Raw genomic sequence first — 18,069 nt, 5'->3', positions numbered from 1 at the left:
GTTCAAAAGTTGTAATTGTATCTCTTGCTGCATTAGTTTAAAGGAAAAAAAAACAGTGTGCAGTTTCAAAGACTGAGGTTCATTTTAATTGTATTTATTCTGTTTTACGAGGCTTTGATTAAATTCTATAATAGCTAGCAGCATTGGTATAACTTGTTCCCTTTTCATCTGTGACCATATTGTGACATTCATCATCTTCACTATGACACATCTAGGAAATATAGCAACTTCGTCCATGATTTTACACAGGGCCCATCACACTGTCATGTACTTGTTTTTTGCTTTTTTGCTTGCACTTTTGTGTAACCTACTTCCCTATGGGCTGTCATAAAGTGACACACAAATGGATTTTTTTAATCCATGTACAATCAGACAAGAATCCACTAATGCAGGCACTATGTCCAGGTCATCCACTCTTACCCTGGTAGCATGATTCTGAACTAGCAAAATGGCAGGAAGGCTTATGCTGAGCCTAGCTTCTGATCTTACTCTTACTCAGGTGAATGAGATTCAGCTGTGCAAAGATTGCAGTATCAGGCTCAACCATCTCCATGTATTTCCACACTTTAATAATATGGATATAGTCGTGCCTTTCTTCTGGGCAGTTTTGGAACCAGAAATGTATCATTTTCCACGTTGACAAATTGGGAAAGTGAGGAACAAATAAATTATGACTTGCTCAAATCCACAATGAGCCCAGAAGTAGAGTTGAGGACAGATCAAGTCACGTCCCCTGACTCCCAGTCCAGCACATGATCCACCAGACCATACTGCGGCCTTTCATAAATGTACATAAGCATAATATTAGCTCACCCCAGTGTTCTATTTCAGCAGTGAAACTACTGCAACTTGGTCACCCTTGTGTTCACCCAGCTGGGAGAGAAAGCAGTTGGTGGGTACAAATGTATCCTTGACACATTGCTCTCCTACGTAATCATCCTATACTGTTTCACAACAGCTCTGACAGAGTGTGAACAAATCTACATTCTGAACACTTAAAATGCTATCGAAGTAAACACTAAGAAGTCAGGTTATGGAAATCATGTGTTAGAAGTTACAGTTAAAACCTATTCATGTATAAAGTTGCAGGTGCTGTTTTTATGCCCCCAGCATATTTTTTTCTCTAGACACTTGTCTTCTGCTGCCTCAAGAAACCACAGTGAAAGTGTAACCAAGATCTTAGCTACATGTCTAGTCAAGAACTGCATACTTTCTGGTCAGAAAAGTACATTAGTAAGCACACTTACCTTTACTTTTCATAATGTGTATGTCATCTGGATCAGGCCCTTGATGCGCATGTGCACACACACACACATATATGCAAACTATGCTCTCTTATTTTTGTGTATATAACATACATACACACTCAAATAAGGGAGCATAGCTGTGTCTGTTTGCACATAGTTATTCTCCATGAAGGGCCTGATCCAAGCCCATTAAAACAAATGGGGGTCTTTCCATTGATTTCAGTGGCTTTGGATGAGGCCTCAAGGTAGGCAGTGACCCTGAGTGTACTGTTTTTACTGAGTTTAACTGAAGGTGAAAAGCCTCTTTGTGGTTTAAAAGAAAGGGGGAGGGGAAATCATGCTGCTGTTTTAAAAATATTTTCTCTCTCCAGCACTGGACTGAGCTCTCTCTGATATCTCCAGCAGAGCTGTGATGGCCCAACACTGCTGCCTGCTTTGGACTGCCCTTAAATCCCCATTAAATTCAGCCTTCTAGGCCCCGTTTTACTAACCACCACATGGCTATCTTACAAAGGCATCCTAAAGCCTCCTTCTATTAAACAAGCACCCAGGGATGTCAGAAAGAGCTGTTCATTCACTTTCCTTTCCCAGAGAGGTAAAGAATTTGCTTATTTGGCAGACTGATTGATCACTCAGTCAGGGAGTAACCGTCATGAGCACAAAGCTTGGACACCTTGCCTGCTGTATTTTGCGTTATTTCTGATTTCACTATATAACCCGGTTCATTTCAACAGATTAACATGTGGCAGAACGTGAACACGTTAAGAGGTAAATTGAATGAAATGTTTCATTTTGCTGCTGTTTGTGCCAATGGCCACAAGTATTAAAAAAAATTCCTGTGCGTCTTTCTGACTTTTAGTTGGCTTTGTTTTCTGGATCCAGAGTTTGCAATAAATAACATCTTGTTAAGAAAATGTTACTGACAGCACATTTAGTGATACAGATGTTTTCAAGTTAAGCACATAGCATACAGGACTATGTGAAATCTCATGCTATCTCCACTGTATTCATACAGTTATAAAACCACGGAAAATATAGTCACTTAACTTATCATCAATTGCATCATTGCTCAACTTTGACCGCTCTCTCTCTCTCGCACTCCCCTCCACCTTTTTCTTGACTTATGACTTTCATGTGGGCTCAGAGAGGGATAGCGGAAGACAGGAGGGGAAACTTTTGACTCAAACAAGATTCCAGTTATTCCTCAGTGTAAAAATAAAATTCCAATTACAGAGAGTAAACAAAAATATTGAAAAACAAGTTGATATGCATGGGGTTTTTAATGTTGTTTCCTTAAGCACAATAATTCCTAAAAGTAGTTTAAATATTTGCACTCTTGAAATTCAAGAAGCATTCCAATGTAAGAAAGGCAACTTTGTGACTTAAAATATTCTGTGCATGCACACATACAGATTAGGTGCATTGGAATTTTATCTGTACTAAGATTTACAGTTGAAATCCTGACCCCACTGAGTCAATGGCAGAAAAAATATATAGAAGAAAGTAGAAAAACAGAGTTTCTGAACAAGCGAAGGGGAGAAGGTAACAGGCTCTGTTGTGAATAGTTTTTTAGATACTGGAGAAGCTGGACTGTCATAGAGATGAGTTGCTTTAAAACAGGGAAGATGACCTATTGAGTTCACTTTGGCAAGTATTATGGATTGTTTCCTTCGTAAGACACCCACACACAGTGGAACACATAGGCCAACAATGCTAACCCAACTCAGTGGTCATAGCCAGATCCCCAACTGGTGTAAATAAACCTAGCTCCACTGAAAGAGTACAAGGACACAATGGAAAAGGGACTACACTGTAGGGAACAAGTTTGCCCTGTCATGGAGATGGACATTTCCTCTGTGAATATTTACAGTACCTTTGGCAGCTGCATTATTCTGTGATGATGAGGGTCTCCTCTGGGTGAGGAAAACTCCAGGTGCCATAGGTTGAGAGCCTCTGTTTACTTGGGCGACCCCAAACGTGCTTGCCCCGGCAGTGTATTCATGATCTGCTAGGCTGCTGGCATGGGACTCCAATTTGGGTTCAGGAGAGCTGCCTTCCTGAGAGAGTTTATTTGTGTTGTTGGGGGACAACTTCTTTTTGGCATTCTTCTTCTTCTTGCCTTTTTGTTCCTCCTTTCAATAAAGCATAGAATCCCCATTCAGCTACTGTGACAACCAGTGGCATTTGTTAACATAGTTACACTGAGTATCACGTCAAGAATGGGAATATTGTCAGAACTGGATAAAGACACAGAGCGAACAGGGTTGATAGAAACTCAAAGTGAGAACTGATCACAACAGCATTGTTTCCTCGTCTGTTAGTTGCATCCACCTGCTGTATCTTGTCGTAAATTGTGAGCTCTTAGGGGCAGGGACTGTCATTGCATTGTGTTTGTACAGCACCTAGCACAATGGGACCTTGATGCATGTCTCAGGCCCCTAGGTGCTTTAGTAATACAAATAATAATAATGATACAAGATAAATATAATGGGCCTGCTTTTCAATTACACTAAGGCCCCTTTATGTCACTCTGGCAGTATAACAAGGCCTTAGAGTGGGCAAAATTGGCCCCCTAAGGACTTTCCTAGTGCAGGTGGTCTGGCACCCAGCCAGTAGAGAGCTGGTGTAAAGATATAAACTGGCTCTTCCTCAGCTCTCTGTGTGGGCTGCCTGTCAGGATAGTGGTCTGGGTGCACTGCTCTATGGCTATTCTGTTTCCCAAAGGTACACAGAGGCCTGGTCTACACAGGGGGGATCGATCTAAGTTATGCAACTTCAGCTATGTGAATAACATAGGTGAAGTCAACGTACTTAGATCTACTTACCATGGTGTCTTCACTGTGGTAAGTCCACAGCTGATGCTCCCCCGTCGACTCTACCTATGCTTCTCACTCCGGTGGAGTACCGGAGTCGACAGGAGAGCGCTCGGCGGTCCATTTATCACATCTAGACTAGATGCAATAAATTGACCCCCGCTGGATCGATAGCTGCCCGTCGATCTAGCACATAATGTAGACATGCCCTATGGGCTATGGAAGACAGAAGATAAACTGAAGTAGACCTATGGTTGCTCTAACATACACTGAGGGCTGGGCAGGTCCCTGTGCAGTCCCAGTATATAGGAGCACAAAGATGGCTTAAAGCCACTTTTCCCTCGTCCATTCCTGATCCAAGTATAGGAATAGAGTAATTGAGAATCAGACTCAATATTTTTCATCTGATGGGGAAAAATCAACATCTGTGCAGAAATTAGCTGGGAATAATGTCAATGTAGAGCGCAACCCTATGTACATAAGCCTGTAATGGCTCTCTGTATCGTGGTGAATTTCACTCACAATGAAGGAACAATTTAAACTCCATAAGGATGATAGCAGGCTGATATTGGAAAAGCTTTAGTAACCTGTTAAAAATGAGATTACTAAACTGCAAAAAGTAGCTGAGTTCTAGGTTGTATGTTGACACAGCTGTCTAGTGTTTTTGGTACTTAAAAAAGGATTTAAAGATTATCGTGTTGAGGCAATGTAGTTTTGAACAGTGGGTACTGCATTTGGCCCTACTTCCTATGAGGATTTTCTGTAAGCATCCTTAAGTTCAGCATGTTTGTATACAAACATCCATTCTCGTAACTGAATGTAAGTTTACAGGATAAGAAAAAGCTTTTTCGCAACTTTCAGAATTTAACATAAAGAAATTAAGTTCAAAGAGATGATGGAAAAACTGGCATAATTGTCAATTTTGCATTACTTAGAGTAACATTTTCAAAAACACTTAAGAGACCTAGGTGTCTGAGTCCCATTTTTGAAAGGGACTTAGGTGCCTAACCTGCTCAGGAACTTTTGAAAATCCCACTAGGTGCCTATGAGCATCTTTAAGGGCCTAAATACCTTTGAAAATCTGGCACCATATACCTGAATCACATAAGCACATTTGTAAATTTACTCTAATCTTCTTAAAGTAAAAGATGCTTACACTGAAGCTTTCCCCCAAATACTACTTTGTTTACCTGATCTGCCCAACTGATAATTCCGTCAGTGTGCTTAAAGCACCTAATTGAACTAGAAACCTCTAATCTGCAGTGTCGTTGGAAATCTGAAAGTGTGATTTAGAACCTGATCCTGTTTCTATTGAGGCCACTGGGATTTGTCACTGAGTACAGAATTGGACGTGTACAGTAATTAAACATGAGCTGTTACAACAACATAGTTAATATTCAGCGAGCAACAGGAGAAGATGGGGAAGTGCTATGGCTCCATTTGAAAATAAACGTATTTTCTAAGGAAAAGCTACCTAGTATGCAAACTCACCTGCTGGGATAATTTGGCCGCTGCTGCTGCCAGTCCAGTTTCAATGGAGGCAACTCTTGTACCCTCTCGGACAGGTCTGTTTTGTCGAGGTACTGAGGGGCCAACTCTTGCTAAATGTAAGAACAAAATGAAAATGCAGTATAACAGTCACTCTGTGTAGGGGGAGCACTGCATTCCTACAGAATGAAGGGCAAGGGGGGTGACAAGGGCAAGACAGAGCTTATTTTTAAATGGACATTCTACTTCAGTGGGGCAAACATCTATAAGTGCCAAGCATTAGTAAGGCCATTGAGTGGCAGATGTGGAAACAGAGCTCAGGACTCCACTTAAACTAGGTAGCTTTTGGAAAGAAACCCATATTCTCCTCCAGATTTTCCAAAACTGATCATATTTAATGAAAAATCAAACATTCATGGAATGTGAATTTATCCCAAATGAACAGGCAAAATGCTTCACAGGGATTTTCACAATCTCTTCCCACCCCACTTGGCCAAGGGAGAATTCTTCCAGGGCAGATGCTGTACAAGGCTCCCATAAGCAACCCTAACCCTGTCCCTCGTAGCCCCACTAGTGTAGCAGGTAGCACTGAACACTATGGGCATTCTGGGCTGCTCAACTGACAGCCCGGGTCAGGCTGCTGGAAATTAGAACATTACAAATTAGAGCTCTCGAATATACACCAGGAGCTGCATTGACCCCCAGTTGGCCCACAATCTGGGCAGTATAAAAGATGGTATTTCCTGTAAGGCACAGCACAGAAACTGTCCCTAGCAGTTATTCAGTTTTACTGAGGTTTTGATGAAAACAGTGGGAATAGTTTATATTCTCTATTTTCTTTGTTAATGCTTTTTATATATAAGGTGTGGGCTGCCTCAGAACTGCTAGATTTCTCCATTACATCATAATACTAGCAACACATCATCAACTTCACTGGCAGGATGTAAAAGATACCTACAACCTACAGGAGATTACCTTTTATTTTTAAAAGGTAACTGAAGAGAAATGTTGTCCAGAATGTGTTAGATTCAATTTTAGTGTTCACTACAGTGGAACTATTTAAAAAAAAATAGTCTCTCAATTGAGAGACCTAGACGAGCACAATATTTATGATAAAAATAATAAATCTCATTGTTCTTTTCTAGGTTTTCAATTTGAAATATCTTCCCCGAGTCTGAACATCCAAGACATAATGGACTTACCTGTCGGGCTGTAGGGAGCATCATCAGAACTTTTTCTTTTCTTTGATCGTGATTTGAATACTGGATTATCTTCATCGGATTCCAAAGATGGGTAAACTAAACCAGGAACAAAAAATAGCTTTTATTGCAGCAGTATTAAACAGGAGTTTGAGGTAAGTATGAATCACCCATCAGTGTAGAACTGGACTAGCACAGTGGTGAATCAGGCCTAGAGTATCTATGTAATACACTGCGGCCAAGGGTAGCACACAGAGTGAAATGTCCGAAAGGGGGATAGGGCATTAGACTAGGAATGGGCTCTGTTCCCAGCAATGCCACTGACTTGCTGTGTGACCATGGGCAAGTCACTTCACCTCACTGTGCCTCTGTTTTCTCTCCCCCCTTGCCTGTCTTGTTGGTTTAGATTGCAATCTCTTAGGGGGCAAAGACTGGCTCTTATTCTGCGTTTATACACTACCTATCACCATGGAGTCCCTAATCTCGGTTGGAAGCCTCTAGGTGCTATTGTAATGAAAATAATAATACCGTTTTTTGTTCACAGCGCGTTATATTATTCTTGGCTTGGAAAAGCCAGTCCTCCCCTCACATAAAGCTGTGCCTATTTGGAATACCTGTCACTATCAGGTGCATGGGGGGGATGTTACTCCCTGATCAGATAGGTCAGCACATAGGTTATCTCAATGGATATTTGGTGATCCTCACATGGTGTGAAACAGAATTTCCTACACGTCTAAAACACAGGCAGAATGCGGTACCGTTAGGAGAAGAAGCTAAATATGAGTAATGCTGTTGCAAAAAAACAAACATTTCTAGGATGTTAGCAGGAGTACTGTAAGCAAGACATGAGAAGTAATTCTTCCGCTCTACTCTGAGCTGATTAGGACTCAACTGAAGTATTGTGTCCAGTTCTGGGTGTCACATTTCAGGAAAGATGTGGACAAATTGGAGAAAGTCCAGAGAAGAGCAACAAAAATGATTAAAGGCCAAGAAAATATGACCTATGAGGGAAGATGGAAAAAACTGGGTTTGTTTAGTCTGGAGAAGAGAAGACTGAGAGGGGACATGATAAAAGTTTTCAAATACATAAAAGGTTGTTACAAGGAGGAGGGAGAAAAATTGTTGTTTTTATCCTGTGAGGATAGGACAAGAAGCAATGGGCTGAAACTGCAGCAAGGGCGGTTTCGATTGGACATTGGGAAAAACTTCCTAACTGTCAAAGTAGTTAAGCACTGGAATAAATTGCCGAGGGAGGTTGTGGAATCTCCATCATTGGGGATTTTTAAGAGCAGGTTGGACAAACACTTGTCAGGGATGGTCTAGATAATACTTAGTCCTGCCTTGAATGCAGGGGACTGGACTAGATGACCTCTTGAGGTCCCTTCAAGTTCTATGATTCTAATATCAGGACAAAAGTGAGGCCATTGGATACCCCCACAAGAGGCGGCTGTTTGCCAGTTTAATGAATAGCACTATTTTGACCACATTGGTTGGGTGAGAGATATGTGATTAATGCCGCTTCTTAGACCTTTCTCGGAGTAAACAGAGTGCTAGACTCTGCCTTACATGGGCCCAGGGCTAATCTTGGTCTGCAGGAAAACTCCTTCTGATTTTAATGGGCCTTGTGTGGGGCATGTGGAATTTGGTCCAGTTAAGCCACAGACAGAGGCTCTTGGCCAAAACACAAGGCTATTCTCAGATTATTAATCATTAAAATTATTACTCCATAAAACCCCCACTGTACTCAATAAAATGCTGCTCTGTTAAACAACACTGAGATGGCACTGACACAGCTCGCTCCCTCAAGACCTCTTTCCCTCTCTCTGCTCATTGTAAACCACACGTCTTACTGAGTGACTAAAAATAAAGGGTCAAATTGTCCCCACTTGAGGAAAAACAAATTTAGGAAACAGAAGACACAGTGAGTTTTCACTCATGAGGCTCCTATCGGAGGGAAGAGGGTTGTCCGTCCATTTAATGAGAAGGGAGTTCATCGCCCCTGTGCTCATTAGTGTTCCAGGTTCAGGGTAGATCTCAGGACCCTGGCTAACTGTACTGGTTCTCATTGGTTCCTGCTCCCATCCAGTCCCAAGGCAAACAGATCTATTCCCAGCTCCTTCCACCTTCTGGATCCAAAGCTCCCCAACCTGGGAGCCCTAGCATGGAAAGGCTTGGGAGTCAGGGGAGGGAATGCTATATGAGAACTTTTGCCTTCTTCTTTATGTTTGGGGGATTTTCCTCCCCATTTGGGATTTGTTTGTGGTCAAAAGATTAAATCTGACTGATTCTTTGGCAGGGAGGGGGAAAAACAGGGCTGGATTAAAGCACAGGCTCACTGCAGGCCAGTGCCGAGGACCCCTGCTCCTGGACTGATGTGATCACATCAGAATCTCAACTTTCATTTTAAAAAAGGTAAGTTCTAAGCCCCCCATAACTGTGAAAACAGTTTGAAAATATGACCCACATGTAACCAATGCAGTGATGCTTGCCTGAGCCTGCAGGCAGCCTGAAACAATAGCTCTGAGAGGACTGAACAGGTTATTAACTCTTATGAGCCACTCTGGAGAGTCCCAGCAACACAATGCAGCAAACAACTGCATATACTGGAGGGTAGGAGTGCAGCAGGCCTAGCCAACCTACCCATCCAAGCAGCTACTGGGGTAAGTCCTGAGGTGCCCCTCTCCTGCCAACTCTGCCTTTCTAGGGGAGAGCGCAAAGCCCTGCGGCTCCCAAGAAGGGGGAATTGCCATTCCTAAGGTACAGAAAGTGATCCCATGCTACCGCCCTTGTTGGCCTGAGAGGGGACAGGGAACCTCTGCTGCTCTGTGTGTGTGGAGATGGGGGCAGAGGTCAGACAGGGCCACAGGAGTTGGGGGCATGGTCACAAGTGTTGTGGTACGCCTAAGATTGTCTTCATTCCCCTTCCCGCCCCCCACAAAAAAAATTCAGATTTGTTTTGTTTTTTTTCCCCCAGTCATTCATTAAATCACACTTGAAAAGTCAGGTATATTGTTAAATATATGAAGAAAATCCTAGCTCATGTTTGCCTGAACCAGCGGTGTCAGCAAATATTAGGGTTCTGTGAGACATTCAGAAACACTCAACATATCTGCCTTTCACTTTCACTAAATTTCATTGGGTTTTGCACAAAAATAGATGCAGTTGTAGAACCTTCAAGAGGCAACAGGATCTAGTGGGCAGAGAATGGGACTGGGAACCTGGGACTGCTGACTTGCTTTGCCACTCATTCAGTGTGTGGCCTGGAGCAAGTTACTTAACCCTTCTGTGTTTCCATTTCCCCTTCAGTAAAAGGTGGATAATTGACCAACCCAAATGAGGGGAAGGGCAAGAGAACTTATTAGGTGCTATCAACATGCTAAATGTCATCAGCGTTACCTTGTATAACATCAAACCCTTCAAGTCGCTCTGCAAATAACTCAGAGGTAGTGAGATAAATGGACTGAGGGAGAGAGGGCAAGTGGTTTTATGAAAACCTTGAAAATGGTTTTCTCTACAGCCACATGCCACCTGAACTATTCTCTCCATGAACAGTTACAGTTCTTTTGGGTGAATGGTAACAATTTGAGTTTTATTCAATCCTGTATATATACACACTCAGACTCCTTGATAGAGGGTTTTTTTTAAACATGCATTTAATTTTGATTTCAATGTTTGTCTGTTAAAGCCATGTATGGTTATAATGTTACTGCTTAATTTAGCCCCTGAACTGAAAATCTGCTGACCAGATGCAGTACAAATGGAGTCTTTATAAACTCAGACTGCTTACGACAAAGAAAACCCATTAAATAGTAGCATAAATATATAATTAGCAAGAAAATTGGGGTTTAAAATATCACCCTGTCTATTTTCCCATTGTCACATGTAGATCATGTCTATAAATTACACTTTCACAAAATTTGTCATGTAATTTATCCTGACTGATACGCCCACAAGGTGCTGTAACTGCAAACCAGCAACATGCACTTAAACATGTACAATATTTTCAAAATGTCTTGTTTTCATTAAACTTCTGAGTATTTCAATTTGAACTTTAATATATGTGTATCTAATAGAGAGAGCAGATTTCAAGGACGTTTTTAAGGGTCACAGTCAGCAGCAGCAATTTAAAGTAACATCTTTATTATGTTGCTAAAGAGCTGCATACCCTTCTTGAGCCCTTCATGACTATGTGGTTTTATTTTTCTATGAGTGTTAGTATTTCTACCTGCTCTCTCTCACTCGCACGCACGCACACATATAGAGGCTGTTTTTTCATATTATTAAAAAACTCACTTCCAGAATATAGTAAACTTAATGTAGTGGTCTCAAAAATCCCTCTTTTCCTTTCACTGCAGAGTTTAGCATTCTTGGCATCAAAACTTAAAATCATGACCTCATCATATCTAATTCAGGGGTTTTTTACTGACAGCTTCTCTGATAGTCATTTCATTCTACCTCACTGGCATATAAGTATCACAGTTTCAGGGTTCACTGCATAAAGTTCTATTTTTAAATTAAATATATATGATTTAGGATTTGACTAATATTGGTGTCAACTCCACTGCTGTGCTTGTTAAAATCTTTTCCCTATGCTACATAAAAGTGTAATATGTTTGTTTGGGTTCAATCGTAATAAAATATCAGTTTAATCTGTTTATCTAATCTCAACTATATAATGTGTTTGTTCTGATCTAATCTATCTCTTTAATCTAAACTCTCCCTTTAATCTTGCCTACTTGATACAGACTAATCTAGCAATATAGGCCCCCCAAGCATGCAAACACTGAATAACTGTATGTACCAGAGCAGTCCCCTTGATTTCAATGGGACTAACTATTAGTGTCTAATTAAGCAAATGCATAAATACTTTCAGAATTAGGGCTATAGAGATTAATTTGTTTTCTCTCACCATAATCAGAATCTTTAAAACAGGCATCTAAGTGGTCCTGGTCATCATAGTCTTCAATGTCAATGCTGTTTTTTGTGCTCTTCTTCAGTAAGTGCTTGCCTGCATTTTTGTTGTTACTGCTCCCAGGTTTTTTTGAGTTTTGGGCTGAGATAGTGTTATTTTTAGCTTGGTTGGCACTCCATGAAGTCTGCAGGCAGGAGTCAGAAGACTGGAGATTTGCCATTGATAACATTCCTTGGATTGCTTCCTGTGTGCTGGGAGATGCAGGTGGCTGACTGAGGGAAAACATAAACAAAATATAGAGCTTTAAGCTAATTATCGAATCAACGACATGAAATAAACAGTATTCACTGTAAATACAGCTCAATTTAATTTCTGGAGTAATGGCCTCACCACTGTGTAGGTGTTTAGTATGGGAAATCAAGTTATACCAAGAATAGACCCACCAAGCATAGAAGGTTAGAAGGGCAAACAGAGATTTGAGATAAAAATCAGGAAATCTTCAAAATTTAGTTACGTGAATACTTTATCACAAGACATATTTTGGGCAAGTGAGGAGAGTAACCAAGTGACTCTCCCCACAACAAGAAGCTGGTAACCCAAGGACAATATAATCAACAAAGTCATATCTCCAGTACCCATTTTAGAAGAGAATGATCATGAGTTACATATTAACCTGTAGATTGGATGGGCCAACCTCCAAGGTGGGTCGGCCAAGACTCAACAGTAAATGAGGGGCAACATTTAGTAGTCAAAAGAAATAAACTGGAGACTTTCTACAAAATCTTTCTTGGCTAGATCCTCAGCTGGTGAAAATCAGAGTAGGTCTACTGAAGTCAAAGGCCTTATGCCTGTTTTACTATCTGAGGATATGTCACTCTGTTCTTATTCTGAACTGACTCACTGATATCTTCCACTGTGATCAAATGGCCATCCCTGTGACCACTCGAACACTGTGTCCACTCATGGAGGATAGGTCCATCAGTGACTATTAGCCAGGAATGGTGTCCCTAGCTCTGTTTGCCAGAAGCTGGGAATGGATGACAGGAGGTAGATCACTTGATGATTACCTGTTCTGTTCATTACTTCTGGGGCACCTGGCATTGGCCACTGTCAGAAGACAGGATACTGGGCTAAATGGACCTTTGGTCTGACCCAGTATGGCTGTTCTTATGTTCACAGTGTTTGCTTAGAGTTTTGCAAATTTGCCAAATTCATCACAAGTAAACTAATGGCATGTATTTTACTTCCTCTTCTATAAGTGGAGCAGAGTAGGGAGACAAAAAAATTAGGGTAAAATATTCAGAAGCGGCCTCAGTGACTTGAGAGCCCAAGTCCTATTTTCAAAAGTGATTTATGAGTCTATGCCCAGGGAAAGTCAATGGGATTCAGTGGGCTCCTAAATCACTGACATGCTTTTGAAAATTTCACCCTTAATCTCAAACAAGACAACAAAAAGAGGTTGCCCATCACTGCTGGGCAACCATCTTTCATTTTCATTCACTACCACCCCACCAAAGAAAGGAAATCTAGGCATCTGAATCTATCCAATTGAAGAACTGAGTTACAATAGCGTTCCAAGCATCTTCTACACAACTGTCACATGCACGGCTGGACCACTGCTAGATCCTGAAGGTCACAAGTGCAGTATGACAGGGTTCAGGGGACCATGCAGCTGTAGCTCTATGAACACGGTGAAAATTCTGTTCTATGCTGTAAGGCTTGGATCATATGTTCAGAGATGACATTTTGCACTAGAACATAACACATGGCTTCTCATTTGTGATGTGTGTTTGTTTAGACATTCTGGATCTTTTTGAGGAGTAAAATTTGTTATTAGTGGTGTTTGAAATTGCTTTTTTTAAATTAGTTTTAAATTATTTAAATTAAAATACTGGCCCAATCTAAAAGCCCCACACTCCTGGAAATGAGTTCCTAGGCTTTGAGCCAGCAAGATAGTTAAGCATATTAACATGATTTCCATCACTGCAGAACTTGTACATTTCAGGTATTTGGGGTGTTTGGTTGGATAAAAATCTATTCTTGGATAAGTGCACTGGCTTGGGTTTTTATAACTTAATATTTGTAAATAGTCCTTCTCCCTGACCACCACCCTTAAGGGTGCTCAGGGTACTGTTCAAACTACACTGTGCAATGATACAGTTAGATACGGATCACGACAAAACACATCACCTTCAAATTACACAGGTAACACCCAATGTAAAGGGCTTTTTATAGATTTCTACCATAAACAAGAAATTTAAATACATTTATTAAAAGATCAGTGCTAACCCTTTTTGCTGCAGTTCACAAACAGTACTGAGAAATCCAGCACAGGCTGGGATGGCCTAGGTGACCATTTCCAGCTCCAATTTCTGTTATTCTCAATAGGCAAGAACAGGGATTCAGAACTGCTGCTTTCTGTAGACTACAATGGACTTCTTACTTCCCCCTATCCCAACATATGCTCCTGGAACGGAAGTCAGGATCTACTGAAAAGAAAGAGGAAGGAAGGCCTTCCTTGCGCTAGAGTACCGGCTGAAAGGACTGCTATATCAGGAGGTCATAGCTGCTTGGAAGAGAGCTGAAGTGAGAATAAGGTGGGATCTAAGTACTTCCAGACAGAGGGTAAAATGAGATGTTTCAGTTAGGGGAGAAAGTGATGGAATATTAACTCTGAGTGCTCACAGGACTAAGCAGCAAATTTCCTTTGTCCTCTGACTCTGTTGGCCTAAAATCCCTTTCCCTACACCTTTGCAAGTAACTTTTGCAGTCACACAAGGATCTATTCTTCATCTATATTGAATCCCTCATTAGCATCAAAGGGAGTTAGTTATACCCCTATATTTAGAGAGGACTAGACCCTCTCCTTCCCCAGAGAGGACCAGAAACTGCTTAAAGATGTAAAGACTATCTCAACTCCATAAATTGGAGGAATTTTATAGCAAGGTCAAAAGAAGCCCAACTTTTAGTGCTAGTGTATGAGACGCCCTTTCACATCTTTTACTTTGTTCCTTGTGGCCCAATCAGAAGAACAGAACTTCAGGAAACAGAATAAACTGCTAGACCTTGTGTCTTATCCCAACAGAGACAAAATATAGGATAAGTTGAGAGGAAGAAGAAAGATTCAAGAAAGTGGGAATATGACTAGAGTTATGCATTTATTACTGGTTTTGCATTACTACTGGTGTCTGATGGACAGAACAGCCAGGAACAGTTATGCACCAGTATATATAGACTTATAAATATAATCTGCAAAGGAATTTTAGAAAATGTAGACCTACACTAGCCCTGACAGATAATCATAGCTGTCAAAAATGCAGTCAGGCTCAGAGTGATGTTAAGCAAGATGATTAATATTTCACCAGAAAAATTTAGCTTTTATAAAAGTTTTATGCCTGCAGTGGTAGGTTGATGTCAAAGGCTACGTAAAAATTCTAGAAAAGTGGTAAGCTAAAAAGGAAGTGTTCTACATAGCACATAGGTTTAATGAGGGGAGAAAAACAGGTTCACTAGAATGCAGAAGAAAATTAATCTCTTCAGACAATACAAGAATGCAATTTTTGAAAAGGCAGATTCTGTGAACTCAATACTTACAATTCTTTAGAGCTCAGGAAAACAATAAAGTGCAAAAACCACTGACAAAATGAAGATGTGTGTGGTTTTTTTAAAATCACTATTCAGTAGAAACCACTAATACCAAACATTTCCTGGGCAAATTAGCAACAACATGTCACATTCTCTTATTCAATGCTAACTTAATCCCCTTTAAAGTTTTTTAGGATTCCAGATATAGTAATATGAACACATTCAGCAAGTTTCTTGAAACTAGTCACAGTCATAAATAATCCTAAAAATGAGTTAAGCCAGTTTTAGCAGCTAGTGAATCAATGAAAAAGAACATCAAGACATTTATTTGGTGAAGTACACTTTAATCCTCCCATTATCATGTCAAACACCTTCGTTTCTGTCTGTTGCATTCATATTGTACATAAAATGTACAAAAAATTAACTTATTTTCTTCACATTTTGCTCAGCAGTTTGTCTCAAACACTAGACTCTCAAAACAGTGGAAACAGACCATCAAAAATGGGAGAATTAGAGAGGAATTGCCTAAAGCAACACAAGCTTTAACAAATAAACTGTGGAATCTGATCAAAACCAGCGGTTCTGAAAGTCAAACCACAAACTCAACATGTGTGTAAAAACCTCTTAAAGAGACAGACAGTTAAATATAAGGCAAAGTGTTTCTCATTAGGCCATGTTCTTGCAGATTTGCATTATGTCATTTTGTTCTGCTTTCTAAACCAGAAAATGTAGAAGAAACAGAAAGCAATTAACAACCTCTGGAAAGCCGTATCCCCTTTCTATAACCATAGAAATTATTTTTTTTAAAATACCATTTATAAAAGTAAACTTTCTGTTAGTTAAAAACCATGAAGACACCCACCTTGAAAATGGGAACAGAGAACCTTACAGGCAATAGTACAGGCCCCCAAACTGGATGGAGCAACTAAAATACGCAGCAATGTGCAGAACTAGTTGCTGCTTTGTCACTGAGCATATTCTGTTGTTTCACTTGCATTAAAGGAGAGGATTTGGGGAGGGTTAGAGAAAAGGATATTTTTGTGCAATTTACTGGATTAAAATCATGCCTTTTTGCAAGTGGTTTTGCATTTTTGTAACTTCCTCTGCTGTATTTTTTTCTTTCCCCTTTTAAAAGATACTTTACTAGTGCTTGGAAAGTTGTCACCCTTGAGAGCAGAGGGGGAATTAGCTTACGTCAATAATTGTTCACTGTGTAGTAAGCATCTGGTGATTTTCAGCTGCTTACATCTCAGCAACCGAAAGAGGTACTGCACTGAAAACTGTCAGCTCACACAGAATCTTGATCTGTAAAACATAGTAAAATTTAATAAAACTTGGTTCAGCCATTGCACACTCCATATGCAAAGGAAATGTTCAAACGGACAAAAGAGTATCAATACAGTAGGTGTAACATCACAGCTCATTAAAACGATATAGATGGGGGAATTCTCACACCGAATAAGAGATTTTAGGTTCCAGTTAGCCCAACCTACTGTGGGCACAGGTGTGGCCCAGGTTCTGATCTAACTCCCACTGGATCAGTGGATCAAGACCAGTTTGACTAAGTAGTGGTTTGTGGCGTGTCCAAGAAAAACTTTTCCACTTTAGCTGATTTGTGAGGAAGAAAAACCAAACCATAGAAAGATGGGAATTATTAATACATGGTATGAAAACCAAACAGTACCACATTTGCATTGTGCAGCATTGTAGTATGTGTGTATATTCAGGAGTTTGCTTATTTAAAAAAAAGGCATGTTTATATGTATTTAATAAAAAATGAGTGATAATGAAATGAAATATAATAATTTCATTAGGCAGGAGCTTTTTTCACTCAAGCTTACACCCACACTACCAAAACCCAATTGTTTATATAAGAGCCAAAAGTGATATGACATGATCCCATGAAGTTACAACACACGGTATAGTAACTCATGCAGAATTTAGTTATTACTGCATTTTAGACTTAGATTTCAGAAGCCATAAAGGCTATGAATGCACTGGATACAGTGCCTGGTATAAGGGGAGGAAAAATGATAGGGCTAACTCCTATTCTGTTATTGAACGGCTTTGTGACCTATTGAAGTCAATGGAATAGCATCAATGCCAGAGTCTTTGAGGATTATTGTAACTTTCACAAACGTTTCTGTCTGATACATTGCAAACAAGCACCCAGCCTCATTATCTGTCATACACCCAATGTAACAAAAATGGCTGAACCAAATTTTAATAATTCTTATGTTTTATAGACTCTATTCTGTTGTCACATCCCACTGCAAACACAGTTGTAAGCAACTCTTGTAACGTTATGCCCTCTCAGTAGGATGCATTTAATAATTTTGAGAAACTTAAATGTAAATATGAAAAAAGACTAAACTACATCAGGGTGTTAGGTGAAAATGGAATTAACAAACATTCTCTAATCTGATGATGAGTTCTGATGTAGCATTTAGATATGAGATGGCTTTGAGGGGAAGAGCAAGAAGAAAAGAAGTTATAGGTTAAAAGGTGTATATTTATTACTAATTGTAAAGGAATTAGAGATGGGTCCAAACCAAACTCTGGAAAAGTGCAGACCAGGAATCAGATCCAAACTTTGTGACTCAAGTCCATCTCTTAAAACATGTCTTTTAAAAGGTTGTTACTCAACTCTGCAAAAACAGCCTTTAGCAGATGGTAAGCAGTAATTGCCTCCACCTAGGCAAAAGTAGCAATTAGCTAAGACTAGGTCTGTTCTCTAAGAGATACCAGCCTTCTCTAATCTAGGTTCCCTTCCTCTTCCCCTTAAAACCCTCTTCTTCCCCTGCCCCCCATTGAAAAAACAGACC

At 40.2% G+C, this 18,069-nt stretch overlaps 1 protein-coding gene across 4 annotated transcripts in view; it reads right to left on the bottom strand.

Annotated features, from left to right (window-relative positions):
- Positions 1 to 18,069, bottom strand: part of PHF2 (PHD finger protein 2) — a 144,702-nt gene that overhangs the window by 2,793 nt on the left and 123,840 nt on the right. For 3 of the 4 annotated variants that reach the window (XM_038410363.2, XM_043518180.1, XM_043518179.1), the window contains 4 exons: positions 11,657 to 11,931; positions 6,751 to 6,846; positions 5,552 to 5,661; positions 3,121 to 3,379 (listed from right to left, as the gene is read on the bottom strand). In XM_038410363.2, the coding sequence (XP_038266291.1) occupies positions 3,121 to 3,379; positions 5,552 to 5,661; positions 6,751 to 6,846; positions 11,657 to 11,931 (740 nt within the window). The remainder of the gene's footprint in view (positions 1 to 3,120; positions 3,380 to 5,551; positions 5,662 to 6,750; positions 6,847 to 11,656; positions 11,932 to 18,069) is intronic. The other variant, XM_043518181.1, reaches the window with a different exon arrangement.

Source organism: Dermochelys coriacea, chromosome 7 (genome assembly GCF_009764565.3).
Source record: "Dermochelys coriacea isolate rDerCor1 chromosome 7, rDerCor1.pri.v4, whole genome shotgun sequence".
In the NCBI taxonomy this organism is placed as follows: domain Eukaryota; kingdom Metazoa; phylum Chordata; order Testudines; family Dermochelyidae; genus Dermochelys; species Dermochelys coriacea.
The sequence above is the reverse complement of the archived record's forward strand: the minus strand, read 5'-3'. Positions and strand labels throughout refer to the sequence as shown.